Below are 14272 nucleotides of genomic sequence, written 5' to 3'. Positions count from 1 at the left end.
CTCTGGCTGGAGCAGATGGTTATTCCTTGTCCCTGGGCTGCAGGGGTTACTGAGAGAAAATACCGAGTGCTTCACAGTGAAATGAGTGCATTTTATTTATCATTAAAAATTAACATGTACACTTTGACTGATAAAAGCATGTTCTTAACATGGACAGTACAGCAAGAAGAAAATACCCTGATCACAAGTATCTGTAAATTCATTATCCCTGTTGTTCCCAGGTGGCGTGAGTCTGGGTTAGAAGCCGTTCATGATGGCACGATACTCTCTCTGGTGTTCCACGAGTTTCAGAAACACTTCGTATTTCTTGTCATAAAATCTGTGTAAGAAAAGCTAATTTGAGCAAAGCCTAGGATACTGAGATTTAACCCCCCTGTAATACATACATTTACCTCCTTCACTTTTAGCATCAAAGAAGCTTTGACTCTTTCCTAATCACAACTGTCACCATGCTCAGAGCACTGTCTGCTGCTGGAGCACAGTTTCCACCCAAACAAGTGACTTCAAGTTATAAAGATACCTTTCATTTATCCTGCATTTTCAGACCGCGGCAGCGGGCAGGTACCGGGGCTTCGCTGCGCCTCTACCCGCGGTCTCGGTACAGGAGAGCACCCGGCTCCCCGGCATTCCCATTCCCCCCGGCATTCCCATTCCCTCCGGCATTCCTATTCCCCTCATCCCACCCGGCTCCGGAAGCGCCGCGCGACAGCGAACCCCGCGCCCAGGCGCCGCCAGGGGGCGCGCGCGCCCCGCCGAGAGCAGGGCTGGAGCCGTCCGGGGGCTTCAGCCTCAGCCCCGGGCATCGCCTCGGCTTCCCCGGGCATCGCCTCGGCTTCCCCCCGCACCGAGGCGTTTAGGGGGGATCCGGAAATGCAGCGGAGGTTGCCTGACTGCTACAGGTCCCCTCCTGCCCGAAACATTCCAGGAGTCGAGGGCTCTATGGCAGTTTCTGGCCCGTTCGGCGCATCCCTCACGTCTCTGCCCACGGCTACGGCTGACATCCCGCCGACAGCAAATACAGTCACCGAATCCTTTTGGTTGGAAGAGACCTCTAAGGTCATCAAGTCCCACTTCTAACGCAGCACTTCCAGGTCACCACTACACCGTATCCCTCAGCACCACAACTGCACAGCTTTCAAACCCCTCCAGGGCACAACAAGTCTTCCAGGGAAGAAATATTTCTTAATATGCAACCTAAACTTCCCCTAGTGCAACTTGAAGGCATTTCCTTTTGTCCTGTCACTTGCTACTTGGGAGAAGAGCCTGACCTCTACCTGGCTCTAACCTCCTTTCAGGTACTTGTAGAGGGCAATGAAATCACTCCTCAGCCTCCTCTTCTCCAGACTAAACAGCCCTAGGTCCCTCAGCTGCTCCTCACCAGACTTGTGCTCTAGACCCTTCACCAGCTTTGCTGCCCTTCTCTGGAGCCCTCCAGCACCTCAATGTCGTTCTTGGGGCCCAAAACTGAGGTGCAGCTTCAGCAATGCTGAGTAGAGGGGAAATGACAACCTCCAGCCAGGTTACAGAGCTGGAGGCCCACATAATCCTTAAAAAAATCTGGGTGAGAAATACCGCTGCATTCGAGCAGGGCTTGAATCCAGGGCTGTAGAGGCAGACCTCAGCTTCATTGTGAGTAAACTGTTGGAGAAACACACCAAAGTCAGGATTACCTTTTATGCTCCTGGGTAGGCTGCACAACTCTCCCGATTTTCCCCATTTTTGCCATGGCCTCCTAGGAAAAGACAAACACAAACTGGGAAAGCCTGTTTCAGTTTAAAATACTTTTTGACAAGAACAAGATGTTTCAAAACCAATCGGAACATTACTGATGTATTTTGTTTCGGCTGAACGGGCCAGATGGCATAAAATACGTTCAATCCCATTATAAAGTAGTCATGAGAACAAAGTCCTGCAGACCCCTCAGTAAACCAAAATCTGTTCCTCTTTCTTACTGGGAGTCCGATGCAGAACAGACTTATCTTTTGTTATTTACACTGAGCAAAGGAAATGTTAAACACTGCATCCCCAGAGGGGAGATTTTGCAAAGAAAATGACACTGCACAGCAGATCTCTTAATCATATTCTTCAAGTATCAATTCCCTTCATCAAGGGAGGACTCAAGTGTGCTCCAGAAGCTAAAGTTCTGTTATGGAGCCCACAGCTGCCCTCCAACTCCAGTATCAAGGTGTAAGAGACAGACTTTTGATTCCACTCTGCTTTCAGCCAAAACAAAACAAATGAAAGGATCTCACATAAGCCCCTGCAGAGGTTGTCTCTGGGAGACAGCCACATATGGAAAGGAGAGGACCAAACAATTTGGTTCCTTCCCTGAACTCTGTGAGATTCTGATTTTTTTGTGGATTCTCCTGAGCAATCCCACTGGAATGAGACACTAATCACTGATGTTAACAGAAATGATTAGTGTCTCTGGCAAGAGTGGAGGCAGCAGGCACAGGCTGTTTTCAGTGGAAGTTGTTTCTCCAGGAGCATTAAAGCAATAGCTTTCAGATGGAACAATGCTAAACATCAAAGATCAGGACTGAAGAAGTGGTGTCTGACTAAATCAGTATCAGTGTTCATAGTTCCTAAATAGGACCCTAAATCTGTTCTAATGTTACTGCCTAAAGCACAGCGCTGGGAGAGTATCAGCATGACCCCTGGAGAACAGTCAGCCTGTGCTGCTGCCCGAAAGCATCTGGTGAACCACCATGGCTAGATACTTTAAAGGGCTGGATGATTTTATGGGTTGCAATATCTGCTGTAGGAAAGTCTTTGCTTTCCACTAATCCAGCATTTCACAGCTGAGGATCTCCTAGAACTCAGTGAGCAATGAAAGCAGAGTTTCAGCCACCCAGAGGAGGCAGGGAGCCTGAGGATCAGCCAGATGAACAGCATTTTCTGGTTTCCCATTTCCCCCATGTTAAAGAAATATGATCATGGCCTAAATGCAGCCAGCTCCCATGCCACCCATGTGCCAGAGCAGCAGGTAGCCCCAGCTCTGCCTCTTGGCTGAACCTGCACTATTACCTGGCATGTTCTGTGCCTGTCTACTTCATCCTTCAACATCAACATGTCCTTGTATACTGACAAGCCAACTGTGCTACTGGAGCGTGGCACATGTAGTTTCTACTTTTGTCAGCTTCAGGGGGTTATTACTGGCTGAAATTGTGGCTCCACCAAAGTGACAAGCACTGCCAGTGATGCTTCTGATAAAAGGAGCAGGGAGCATTTCTGTGCATGCTTCTGCCCATACTCTTTCATGTGTGCAGAAGTTGATTGTACTTTGATTCCCCAAGAAACACCCTTGAAATAACACTTCCAGTGAGATAGTGTGTTCTTATCCTTGGGACATGTGAGCCTGCTGGCACAGACCCTCCACACACCAGAGAGATTAAAACAGTGGCACAGAAAGGTTGGTCTCTTTCCCCATAAGAGAAACTGGCATTTTATTCCCTGTTCCTTCACAGGTGACACCAGCTCAAGTATTGTTCCTGTTTACAATAGTCTTTTATAGCCATTTACACAGACAGATGGATTTAGAAGCTACCCAAAAAAACCCTGAAAGAACACAGATAAAAGTAACCCTGAGGGAAAAAAAGAGTTCCCTCTGTTACAACCAAGTCTGCTTCCCCAGACAGTGTTGTGTCTTTATGGCAAAGGCACAGCTCCTTGAAGCACTCACTAATGGAAAGAGTCACCTTGCTTTCTGCTCCCTGCTTTACACCTCCTTTTCACCTGCCCTGGAGATACTGCACAAAAATAAACCCAAGATATCCAAAGGGTCAGAACATCCTAGAAAATTAAACCTTTTTTTTTTTACAGGTACATAAAAAAAACCAAAATAAAAGCAAGGCCAAACTTTGCTGTTCACCCTCTGCGCACATAAGAGGCCCTGCCGCCTGCTGCTGCTGCCCTATCCTGGGCAGCGTGAGGAGAACAGGACACAAACAGTGCTGCTCCCAGCACATGTTCTGCTCTGCTGTAAGTAATCCACATGCTCATGTTCTGCTTTACTCTGGGGCCACTTACAACTTCCAGGGCTGAAAAATGCATTCCTGCTTCTTTGGGAAATAAGCCAGGCTTTTGAGATAAACATATCTCCAGACAGGTTTTATTTTCATGCTGTTACTCATCTAACTCCAGGTCTCCCCAGGCTGGCTCAAGACAGAACAAACCGTGGTCTTCAAAGAGTGAAACCAAGTCTGCATAAGGCTGGTGAAAGGCTCATACCCTCCCTGTGAGATCTCTCTGAACCTGAAATCCCTGGCACAGAGGCCCCCATCCTCTGTTGTTTAGCTGGAGAAGGTGAAATTGTACCCCTGGGGCTGGGAGCAGGACAGGCTAAAAGGGTCCCCATAGGAAAACACGTCCCTCAAGGCTTCATCTAATCTGGGGAAAAAGCCTTGCTTATCTTCTTGGGGTTGGACTAGCTGAACTACAGAGATACCTTCCAGCCCCTACCATTCTGTGATTATTCTGCTGGTTCACTCATCTCTCCACTTTTAGGTAAGGAGGAAGATGCCAAAGCAGTTTTTCTGGCTTATCAACTGAAATACCTTTGTATTTTTAAATCTGCTGAAAATACACAGGTTTTGGAGAATCCACAGCACTACAGTCTCTCAGCAACTACCACAGCAATGTGGAATAACATGCTACAAAAAATACACAACCAGCAATTTTTACCAGCTCATTCTACAGTGCTCAAAAATATCCTACATGAGTTCCCTCTCCATTTGCATTTCGGTTGAGCAGGGTTGTTTTCTGGTTGGGTTGTGTTTTTTTCCCCCCCATTTTTTTAAAAGTCAGTTTGGTCATTGTTAGTTTGAACAAAAACTTCACTCCCAGAGGAGAGTCTTTTCAACAATTTTCTGGGGACAAAGAGGAACAGAACATTGAAAATATGAATTTATAATGAAATGGGAAACAAAGGAACATTAGACTGGCCTTACTGAATCAGATCAACCTTGTGCACTGCTCTGTCTCCAACAAAGCCTTAAATATAGCAAAGTGATAATACTGCTGTTCAGAAATAGTTTGAGGGTTGACATCCAAATCCATAATTCCAGTCACCAAGAATTTCACAATCTTAATTTGAATGATGCTTTCTCTTCTCTGTTTGCCAGTCTAGACAGCACAATGAATACAGTGAGTTAAACACAATGAATTCTCTCTTAAAACAAAATATTTTGTAAAATTGCTTTTTAATCATTTCTTTTCTCTCTTTCCATAAAGGCTATGCTATAAATAAACCCTGAAAGTTCGCATTTGATCATTATTTCTGAAGGCTGGGCAAGAGGCAAGTGAAGGGTTTACACAGAAAAAAAGAGAGGCACTGTGGAGCAGAAATAAAGGGATGCATTCATGATTCCTAACCTTTTGTTAGAGTGTCAAAGCTGAGACAGATACAAGCCAGTAAACACTCTGCTTACCACAGACAGAGTTACCCTGCCTGGGACAGAAGGAACGCAGGCCCAGGGAATTAAGTTCTTCAAGACCCACCAAGACTTTAGGGCAAGGTGCCACTTTGCTGCTGGACGGTCAGTAGTCATTCAGATTCATTTGGTACTGGTGGCTGAAACCTATTCTTCAGTGTGATCTGGGTCAGGGGCTAAGTTGAAGACACCAGGGTGTTGGGTTTCAAGTGCCACACCAGGGTATTCTTAACAGGCAGTAAATCTCCCAGAGGAGCTCTTTTTGGAACCCAGGGAAACTCTTATCTCCTAGAGAAAGCCTAGTTTGACACTGCATATAAAAGCTGGACATTTCAATTGTTGGTCCTTCAGTAATGGAAAGGAAAAGCTACTCTGTCATGCCAGGAGGCACCAGGAAAATCATGTAGACCTGGCATCAAGAATCCACCAGAGGTGCTTACAGAGGCTAGCTTTAGATTGAGAGACCAGGCTCCTCCAATTCCCTACCCAGTGGGCTCCTGCAAGAGCTGCCTCAAAGCATCCACCATGTGCCTGCACATCTCACAGGAGCAGCCCATCCTCCTTGGACCTACAGAGGGAGCCAAGGAAGATGAGTCCACTTGTGAATAGTCCCCAGCTCTGTGGTTCAGTAGGGACCAAAGGACATGGTTGAGTTTTACTAAACATCACTAGGATGTAGACCCTTAATAGCATGTGAAATGAGAACTCAGGTTTAGGGACATCAGCCTTAAGAAAAGATATCAAGTAACATGATCCCATTTAAATTAATGAGCTGGCAACTTCAGTCACCTTAGAATTTGGGCTTTTGCTTTATTTAGATGCTTTAGAAACTGTTTCTGAAGTTAAATGGATGAGGCTTCTGAGCACAAATGCAGTTTCTCATCTGTGTTCTCCCCACTTACTCATTTTGACAACCCAAGAAAAGTTCAGACTTTTACCTACTGTACTTACTAACAGTAAAAACCATCCCACATCATCTGAAGCTCTGCTGTGCTATTTCAGTGGCTGAACCCGTTTGGCCTGCACATACAAAAGCACACAGCAAAGCTCACCAAACTGGGCCATGTTCCTTGCTCTAGTAACAGCGCACCAGCTGCTGGAGGAAGGATCCTTGGACAGCATGAAAACTAAAGGGCTACCCAAATGCAAACGAAGCAAGTTTTGCTTGGGAATGCTGCTGGTTTATGGCTTGCCCTTGACAGCTGTGATTCTGTTACACCAAGAATGAAATAGGAAGGGTGAAAAATAACTTTTCTGCAAACCAGTTTTGGATCATAACTTGTAACTAATTCAGGAATCTTAGAACAAGCTGGAATAAGATGCATGGCTTACTCTTCCTCTTCCCAAATTCACCTCATATTAGTAGTTGGGCAAAGGGAGAAAATTACATTCATTTTTATTGTGCCAGTACAAGCCAAGTGATCAAAGGTCACCATTTTTACAGCCAAGCATAGTGACCAACCTGTACCAGCAAGCATGCTTCACACGTTCCTAAGAGTGACATGAGTGCCTCTATCAAGGTCAGTCTCAATTTCTGAACCACAAAGAGCTCCAAACAGAATTTCACCTTTATTACCCTCAACTCATTACTTAGACTCCCACTCAGGCCAGTCTCAGCTCTGGAGGTTTTGTACAGTGCTGGTCTCACAGATCTAGCACCAAAGAAAAATAACTGAAAAGTTGCCCCATTCACAGTAGACAGAAATGTAGGAGCAGAAATGTGAGAACACTTTTCCCCACCAGAACTGTTCTGATCTGCAGAACTCAGCAGGTGTTTAAGTACCTTCAAAGGGACTGACCTCACACTTCAATGTCCTCGTAACAGCTACAGTAAATAATGTCATACATAGTAAGTTTTACCCTTCTCAAGAGTGCAGAGCTTTTCTCTCATCTCTATTCCACACACGACAGCTGAGACTAACAGATGATAACCAGCATCATTTTAAGAAGTCTGGGCAGAGCTATATTTGGATTTGAGGGGAATAAATAGATTTCTTGAAATGCTGATGTTTAAGAAACACTTGTAAACTTTTCTAAGGACTGTAAGCAAGGCTGCCATTCCCTTACAGGCCTTTATTTAGAGCCTGCTTACTCAAGAGCCTGGAGATGCAAAATTCATCTTATCTATGCTTAAGGGAGTTCCATGAATGTATTTGTGTAACGCAGCCCTAGCAGAACATTACCTTTTAGTGGTATATGACTGCATGAAGAAAGCATGTGATGGACCATATACAATATTTTTCTAGTGGTTTTTTTTCCCCCCTTTAAATTTGTTTGAGTTATAGGGGCAGATCTTGGCAGCATGCACAAAGCCCAGATTCTGTAACTCAATTCTCTGTGGTATTCTGAATTGAATGAGCCAAGTTTTTAAAACACATTATGGATAAATATTAGAGCTGAGCAAAAATTTCACACCTACGACCAAAGTGTGAAAATTTGGCTTTCATTCATTTAGTGAAAAGGTGGAAAAATTCACACAAGCTTGTATTTTTCTTTTGCTCTGTTCCAACCTATACTTCTGTGCTCGTATCAAACCTCAGAGAGACAGAAGGAGTGTTTCTGTCTGTCTGTGTCTGTGAGACTACATAGACAGAGGGAGAACAGGATGGAAGGATGGGGGGCCTAGCCAGCAGAACACCAGCTCAGGCCTTGCACTCAGGTCTGTCTTCCAGAAGCAGCCACTGGCCTTTTGAGTCTCACTATCCCTACACTCAATAAGAGCACCAGCCCATCTCACAGCAATATTTCATGTAATTGTTTGTGGAAGACTATTCCAGTTGTGGAAGAAATCATGCAGGTAGCTTAGAAGAAGCCAATCATTATTCTACCTTAAAACACTCAACTTCAGTTAACAGAGGTCAACTGGATGGATCCCCAGTACTGAGACAAAGTAGTTGTCTGGTTCATGTGCTAAATTAGGATCTATAAAGTTCGCAACATACTCCCCAAATTACTTGGGACATGCAATTTGCTCTTTTAACATTCTGTTACCTCCCTTTGAAATAGGCTGCACCCATTGTTGTCTCCCAGGTTTGGTTTGGCTTGTAGGCAGTTTGTAAACTGTCAGGTTGTCCCCAGAGCCCTTGACAACTCACTGAAGTACAGATCACTCAACCTGTCCTCTACCATGTGGTTTTCACTCCTTAGCATCAGAGACTGCAAAAAATGGGAAGAAAATCTCATAACAGTGGAGACAAGGGCAGATAAGGGCATGACACCACTTCTGCCTCCAGAGCACCTACTTTTACTCTGCCTGAGTGGCAGACAGGCTGTGGCCACTGTAGCTCAGTGCCACACAGCACTTGTGCTTCAGCCAGGATGGCCAGCCGACAGACAAAGCCATAAGAGGAGCAGCAGTGGCAATGCAGCTGCTGTGAAGAGTGGCTCGTTGTGCTAGTGATGATATTAATTACTTATTCCACAAACCAAATTTAGAATGGGATGAGGGTCAGCTATGATTGCCACATCATCTATCAGCTGGAAACTATGTTTGGGTCTAAGCTCCAGCCACACTGCTACTAAATATAGGTTGGTTTGTTGTTGATTTGACTCTGCGCTCCCTCGAGTTGCCTTTGACCATCAAATAATTAAGCAGTTTGCTTTGTAAGGGCTCCGCTGCTGGCAGCTCTTAGCACCCAAAGCTGCTTGGATGCAAACTTGACAGCTTAGCAGGGGTTTCAGCTTACCCAGGCAATGGAAAGTGCCCAAGTGTTTATCTCCTGTTTCAGTTTCACAGATTGCTGGCACTGGGTGCCATGAATCAACAGTCTGTGGGCAACATCTAAGCAGTGGGCACCAGAGCTGGGGCCTGGTTTAACCATGCTTACCCTTGGCCATGCTTACCATGACATGAGCTGCCATGACTTACCCATGAAGCATGTGCCCCTTCACCACGTCTGTGTACGCAGATCCAAGATAGCTGCAATACAGACACTGCAAAGATGCAACCACAGCAGCAGAGACCTCTGCCCAGCCTGCCCACCACAGCCTGCAGCCCACTCTGCCTCCTTACTGGTCCCATATCATGGATGGCAATGCCATGGCAATGCCAAAGAGAAGTCTCCTTGACTGTACCAGGCACATATCCCTCTCCTGAGGTGGAATAAATTTGTTGACATACAGCATCACTGTCACAATAGGCTCCAAAATTTGTTCATATAAAACCACATGAAAATATATCCATTTAAGCCACTTCTAAGGCTTGGAAATGTCCTGCAGGCAGCTGTTAACAGAAAGCAAGCTCACCTGGGAGTCACGAGAGCAGAGTCCTACTTTAGATCCCAACACAGGCACTGCACTACAGCTCATTGTTGCTGGTGTTAGAGTAAACTAAGCCTGGGAGCTCTGCTCCCCTGCATAACCTGGAACAAGTTCTTTGGCTTCTCCAGCTTCCTTCTCACCCTTGGCTCGCAGCATCTGTGCTAATGCTTTTACTCTCAGTTTTAGTGGTAAAACCTTTGGGGCAGGCAGGGCAGGTGCACACTCCCACACTAACTTGCACAACAAAAGAAACGAGCTGGGCAGAAAGCAGAAGGAGCCACTTGGCCAGGGGAGGGTAAAGCAGAAAAGCTGAAGAGCAAGCATCTGCACAGGATATCCTGATGCTGGGCTGTGGACTTGACACAATATTTTGTTGAACTGCACCACTTCCTCCAAGGTGCAAAACTCACATTTATTCAGCTGATCTCTTTTCATATTTGCACTGAACATTTGGCCCTGCTCACATTTAGTCACCAAGTTCAAACTTTTATTTGCCATCTGGCATTGGACTGGGGTTTACTGGGGGGAGGGGACAGAAAAAGAGGAAAAGAGGTTTTTTTTCCTTTTTTTTTTTTTTCATCTGTATTTGCTTTATGAGCTATGGCTAAGGCATCATTTACACATGGGGAACTGGATCAGGTTCTCTCAATTCTTTCCATATGTTCACTCATGCTGTCAAAACATTTTTCCAATCTAATTAATCTGCACAGGTCTCTCCCTTCATTTCCCCACTCAGAGGGTCTTAGCATTTTGGGGGGGATCTAGCTGGGATTTAGTCATAAAACCACCTTCTGCCCACACTATGCTTTAAGGTTACTCCATCAAGATATCTAAACTATTAGCAACATTTCACTCTTCTCCATCTAATTATTCTTTCCCCATTTCCAACACTGACTGAGAAGATTCTCCTTTCCCCCTCATCTTTCAAATACAGTTTTTGCAATGCTCTAGTGTCTACCTGAGGTTAATGAGGGAAATCCCTGCTGTGAGTTTTGATTTGGGATTATTTTTTATCTGGCTAATCTGATGTGTGGTTTATTTAAAAACAAATAATAATTCTATACCTCAGAAATATGCTTACATTTTACCCAATCTGGACTGCATTTGGGAAATTACCCTGGACAGGGGCTCATAAAAAAACAAACAACCAAGAGATCTTTAAAAAAAAACCCCAGTCTTACACTACTGTAAACCAGCAGAAGGTTGAGATGTTAAAAGGGAGAGTAAAATTGCATTAAAATATGAAGAAAGCCTTTCCAGTGACCTTACAGACATCTCATCTCCAACAAAAAAATTAACTATCACTGAAAACAGTAATTTTATAGCTATCCAGTGTGTGGTTGGCAAAGAGTAGAACCTAGAAGAAATGAAAAACCTGTTGAATTTAGGATGGGACTGTAGGCCCTTTCTCCTTGTGAAGCACAGCACAGAGAGGACATTTGTCTATGGCAGAAGGCAGTTGGTTTCCTTGCCATGACTGCTACAGACAAGGAGTTAGTAAACTTTTCTAGCTTACTGTTCCAGAAAATATTCTTCTTTCCCCAATTAGAGGCTAGAAGTGACTAAACTGAGTGAGAGCTGAAGCAAGGCACACTGATGAGCCGATGATATTGTCCTGTTTTGTTAAAAATGGGGCACCTTCTCTTCTCTAGGTCTGAAAATCAGTGGCATCTTGATCTTCTGCCACTAGAAGCTGCTGCTCTCTTGCTCTTCCTCCATTAAACCCACCCTTTAAGAACACTGCTGTTCCTAATAAACACTTTAAGTGCTGGATACACATTGCTATGAATTTTCAGAAAGCTCCTGATTCCTTAAAACCTGGGAAGCTTAGTCTGGCTGGTGGGATGGCCAAACTGTAGCCATAGCCAAATATGCTCTAACAGCAGCAAGGGAGAAGCTCAACCTGAACTGTGGGATTCCTGCAGACACAGAATTCAGAAAGAAAAAAGTAGTTGTCACATCAGAGTTGTTGTTTTGCTCCCCTTGCTCCTAAAAGGCCTGGCTTGTATCTCTTGGAGATCACTGGGAATGGTAAATACACTTTTCCTTGGAATTAAAGAGTCTCTGTAAGCAAGAACCTCCTCACACATAACCTCTCTGTGCATTGCAATTACATTTATTACCTAGAAGCAGCTCTCAACACCAACTTAAAGAAATTCAATGGGAAGAAAATGTTCTTGTTGGTAAATGTTGAAAGCCACACTCATCACTACTGCAGCTATCTGTCAGGCCTGACATTTTCCTACATAAACCCCAACCTAAGGGCTACTAATCCCCACCTGGCCCAGAGCCACAGAAGAGTCTTTGATTACAGCAATATTGCACAACCTGCTTAATGAGCAAATCTCAACCTGCCACCCAGCACTGGCAGCAAGAATTTTTAAAGGTATCTGAGGCATTTTTCTTCCTAAGTAGATCTTCTAAGAAAGCATTTGCATTCATTTGGCAAATAGAAAAAGAGCACATTTTATAATTGACTGTGCCCAAAACAATGGCTGGGTCTGTCTGAAAACACACCAGCTAGATGCAAAAGTGCAGTTAGCATGTGAGTGAGTCATCACCAGTGGTAGCAGAGCTTGGCTGGCTCACAGCCTGGGATCTAATACAGCACCATCCTGCCCCTGGGCTTATCTTTAAGGCTGAGATCTTTCAGAGAATAGCACAGAGAATAGGCAGTCTCCATATTCCCATCTCCAATTTGTTGGCCAGGTGGGAGGACTGGTGAGCCTTTTATAAGCTTGGAAAGACAAGGAGCACCAAATCTCTCCACAAGGATGCTCTTGTAACACCCAGCCAGTCACCATTTCTACTTTCAGTCTACTGTCCCATCCCATTTCCCATGTTTTAAGAAGCCTCCAGTGAACTGCACCTTGTGGCTCCAGTTTCCAAGCAAACTTCCTCATTCGTGCACATTAATGGGACATTTCTAACCCACTGCTCCTGAAGCTCTTACAGGGAAAAGCACTTCCCTGCACAACTGCTGGGACAGTAAGGAGGGCTCCTTACATTGGCTCCTAAATTTTCATCTTAGACAAGTCACAGAAGTCTTCTTGCACCTCAGTTTCTCACTCAGTAACACCACTATATTAATATCAAACACTTTGGAGGGAAATTTGGCCAATGTGGGACACAACTGAAGAAAAAACGCTTTGTGCTTCACGACTCAGCTGATTCTAAGACATGAGCCAGTTCCTGCTGCTGAGGATCTGTCCTTTTATTTAAAGACAGCAAGCTGAGAGAAGAGATGAATAGCAGAGACTCAAATGGCTCATGGAGCTTTTCACTTGTAGGTCACCAATCAGAACCTCGGCGAGGTCAGTGAGCGTTTGCGAGTTATGGTGGTATGCAAGCTTTTTATAGTGCCCTTTGCAAAGTGGATTTATTGGTTTCAAATTAATTTCTATTGCATGCAGTTTTCACAACATGAAACCCTCCATTGTTACAGCTCGGTCACTGTTAACCCTTTGTAAAGCTACACAAGAGAAACTGCGACTACCACACGAACGGTTTGCCTTTTAAAATCAGACTTGAAGCAGCGTCCTCACTGTGAACTGAGCCTGGATGACCTCGAAGAGCCTTTCCCAGCCTTGGGTAGAGGCACAGGCATGAGAGGAAAGTCATTCCACAGCTGCACATACTGTTCCTCACTCCTGCATAAATCGGGAAAGGCAGAGCCCAGCTCTGCATGCTTGTTCTTTGCTCCCCACAGGGACTCTGCAGCCCTCGCTGGGGCTGCTCATGGAGAAAGATGTGTGTGTGTGCTGGCAGCACCAAGGGCCTATTCTTTGCAGAAAGGACTTTCTGAAAAAACCACACACACAACAAAACAGCAGAAGCAAAAATGAACAACTATATCATTATCTAATGTGCTGAGATCTCAGCAGAGATCATTTCAAAGATCCATATTGTTTACAGTAGCTGATGAGTCTAACAAGTGCTGAAGCTGTGCTCTCGCCTAAAGTGCTAACATATTTACGGATTGCAGTCCTATCCTTAGCACTTATCTGTCATTTCAAGATGAACGCTCCTTTTGTACAGCCTCTTTCCTTGCACGAATCCTCCACTAGCTCAAAATCCCAGACTTGTTTCCATTTTCCATTAGCAGCATTTTTTTTTTACTTTGGAAATTGCTTAATACAGCAAATTGATTGAGGGGGGGAAAAAAAAGGCAAAAGCTCAGTTTTTGCTCCAAGGTAGTCTTTGGCTGCAACAGGTCTGGAATGCAGAGGGGGAAATTTCATCGCTTTTATCTGCAGTCTTTATTTTACTACACAGCTTTTCTAAGTGCACTTCTCCGTTGTTCTGCTCTAGATTGGTCATTGGTGTTAGAATAAATTGAGAAGATGTATATAAAATCATGGAGCAGTTTTGAGTGGAAGAGACCTTTAAGAACATCAAGTCCAACTGTTAACTCAGCACTGCCAAGTCCACCACTAAACCATGTCGCTCTGCACCACATCAACACAGTTTTGAAACCCCTCCAGGGATGTGGAGCCCACAGCTTCCATGGGCAGCCTGTTCCAGGGCTTGACAACACTTCTGGAGAGGAACTATTTCCTAATGTCCAACCTAACCCTCCC

General features: G+C 44.8%; 1 protein-coding gene across 10 annotated transcripts in view; it reads right to left on the bottom strand.

Moving 5' to 3' along the window:
- Window positions 1-80: 80 nt before the first annotated feature.
- Window positions 81-14272, bottom strand: part of FGGY (FGGY carbohydrate kinase domain containing) — a 356970-nt gene continuing 342778 nt past the window's right edge. For 8 of the 10 annotated variants that reach the window (XM_068140711.1, XM_068140716.1, XM_068140715.1 and 5 more), the window contains 2 exons: window positions 1671-1732; window positions 81-319 (listed from right to left, as the gene is read on the bottom strand). In XM_068140711.1, coding sequence (XP_067996812.1) covers window positions 238-319; window positions 1671-1732 — 144 coding nt within the window. In that variant the 3' untranslated portion in view covers window positions 81-237. Of the gene's footprint in view, window positions 320-1670; window positions 1733-14272 lie in introns of those variants that run through there. The other 2 variants (XM_068140717.1, XM_068140722.1) reach the window with 2 other exon arrangements.

Source organism: Melanerpes formicivorus, unplaced genomic scaffold, assembly GCF_026170545.1.
Source record: "Melanerpes formicivorus ecotype bairdi unplaced genomic scaffold, bMelFor1.0.p_v2 SCAF_7, whole genome shotgun sequence".
NCBI classification, from domain to species: Eukaryota; Metazoa; Chordata; class Aves; order Piciformes; family Picidae; genus Melanerpes; species Melanerpes formicivorus.
Note: the sequence above shows the minus strand (reverse complement) of the source record. Positions and strands in the feature narration are given on the sequence as shown.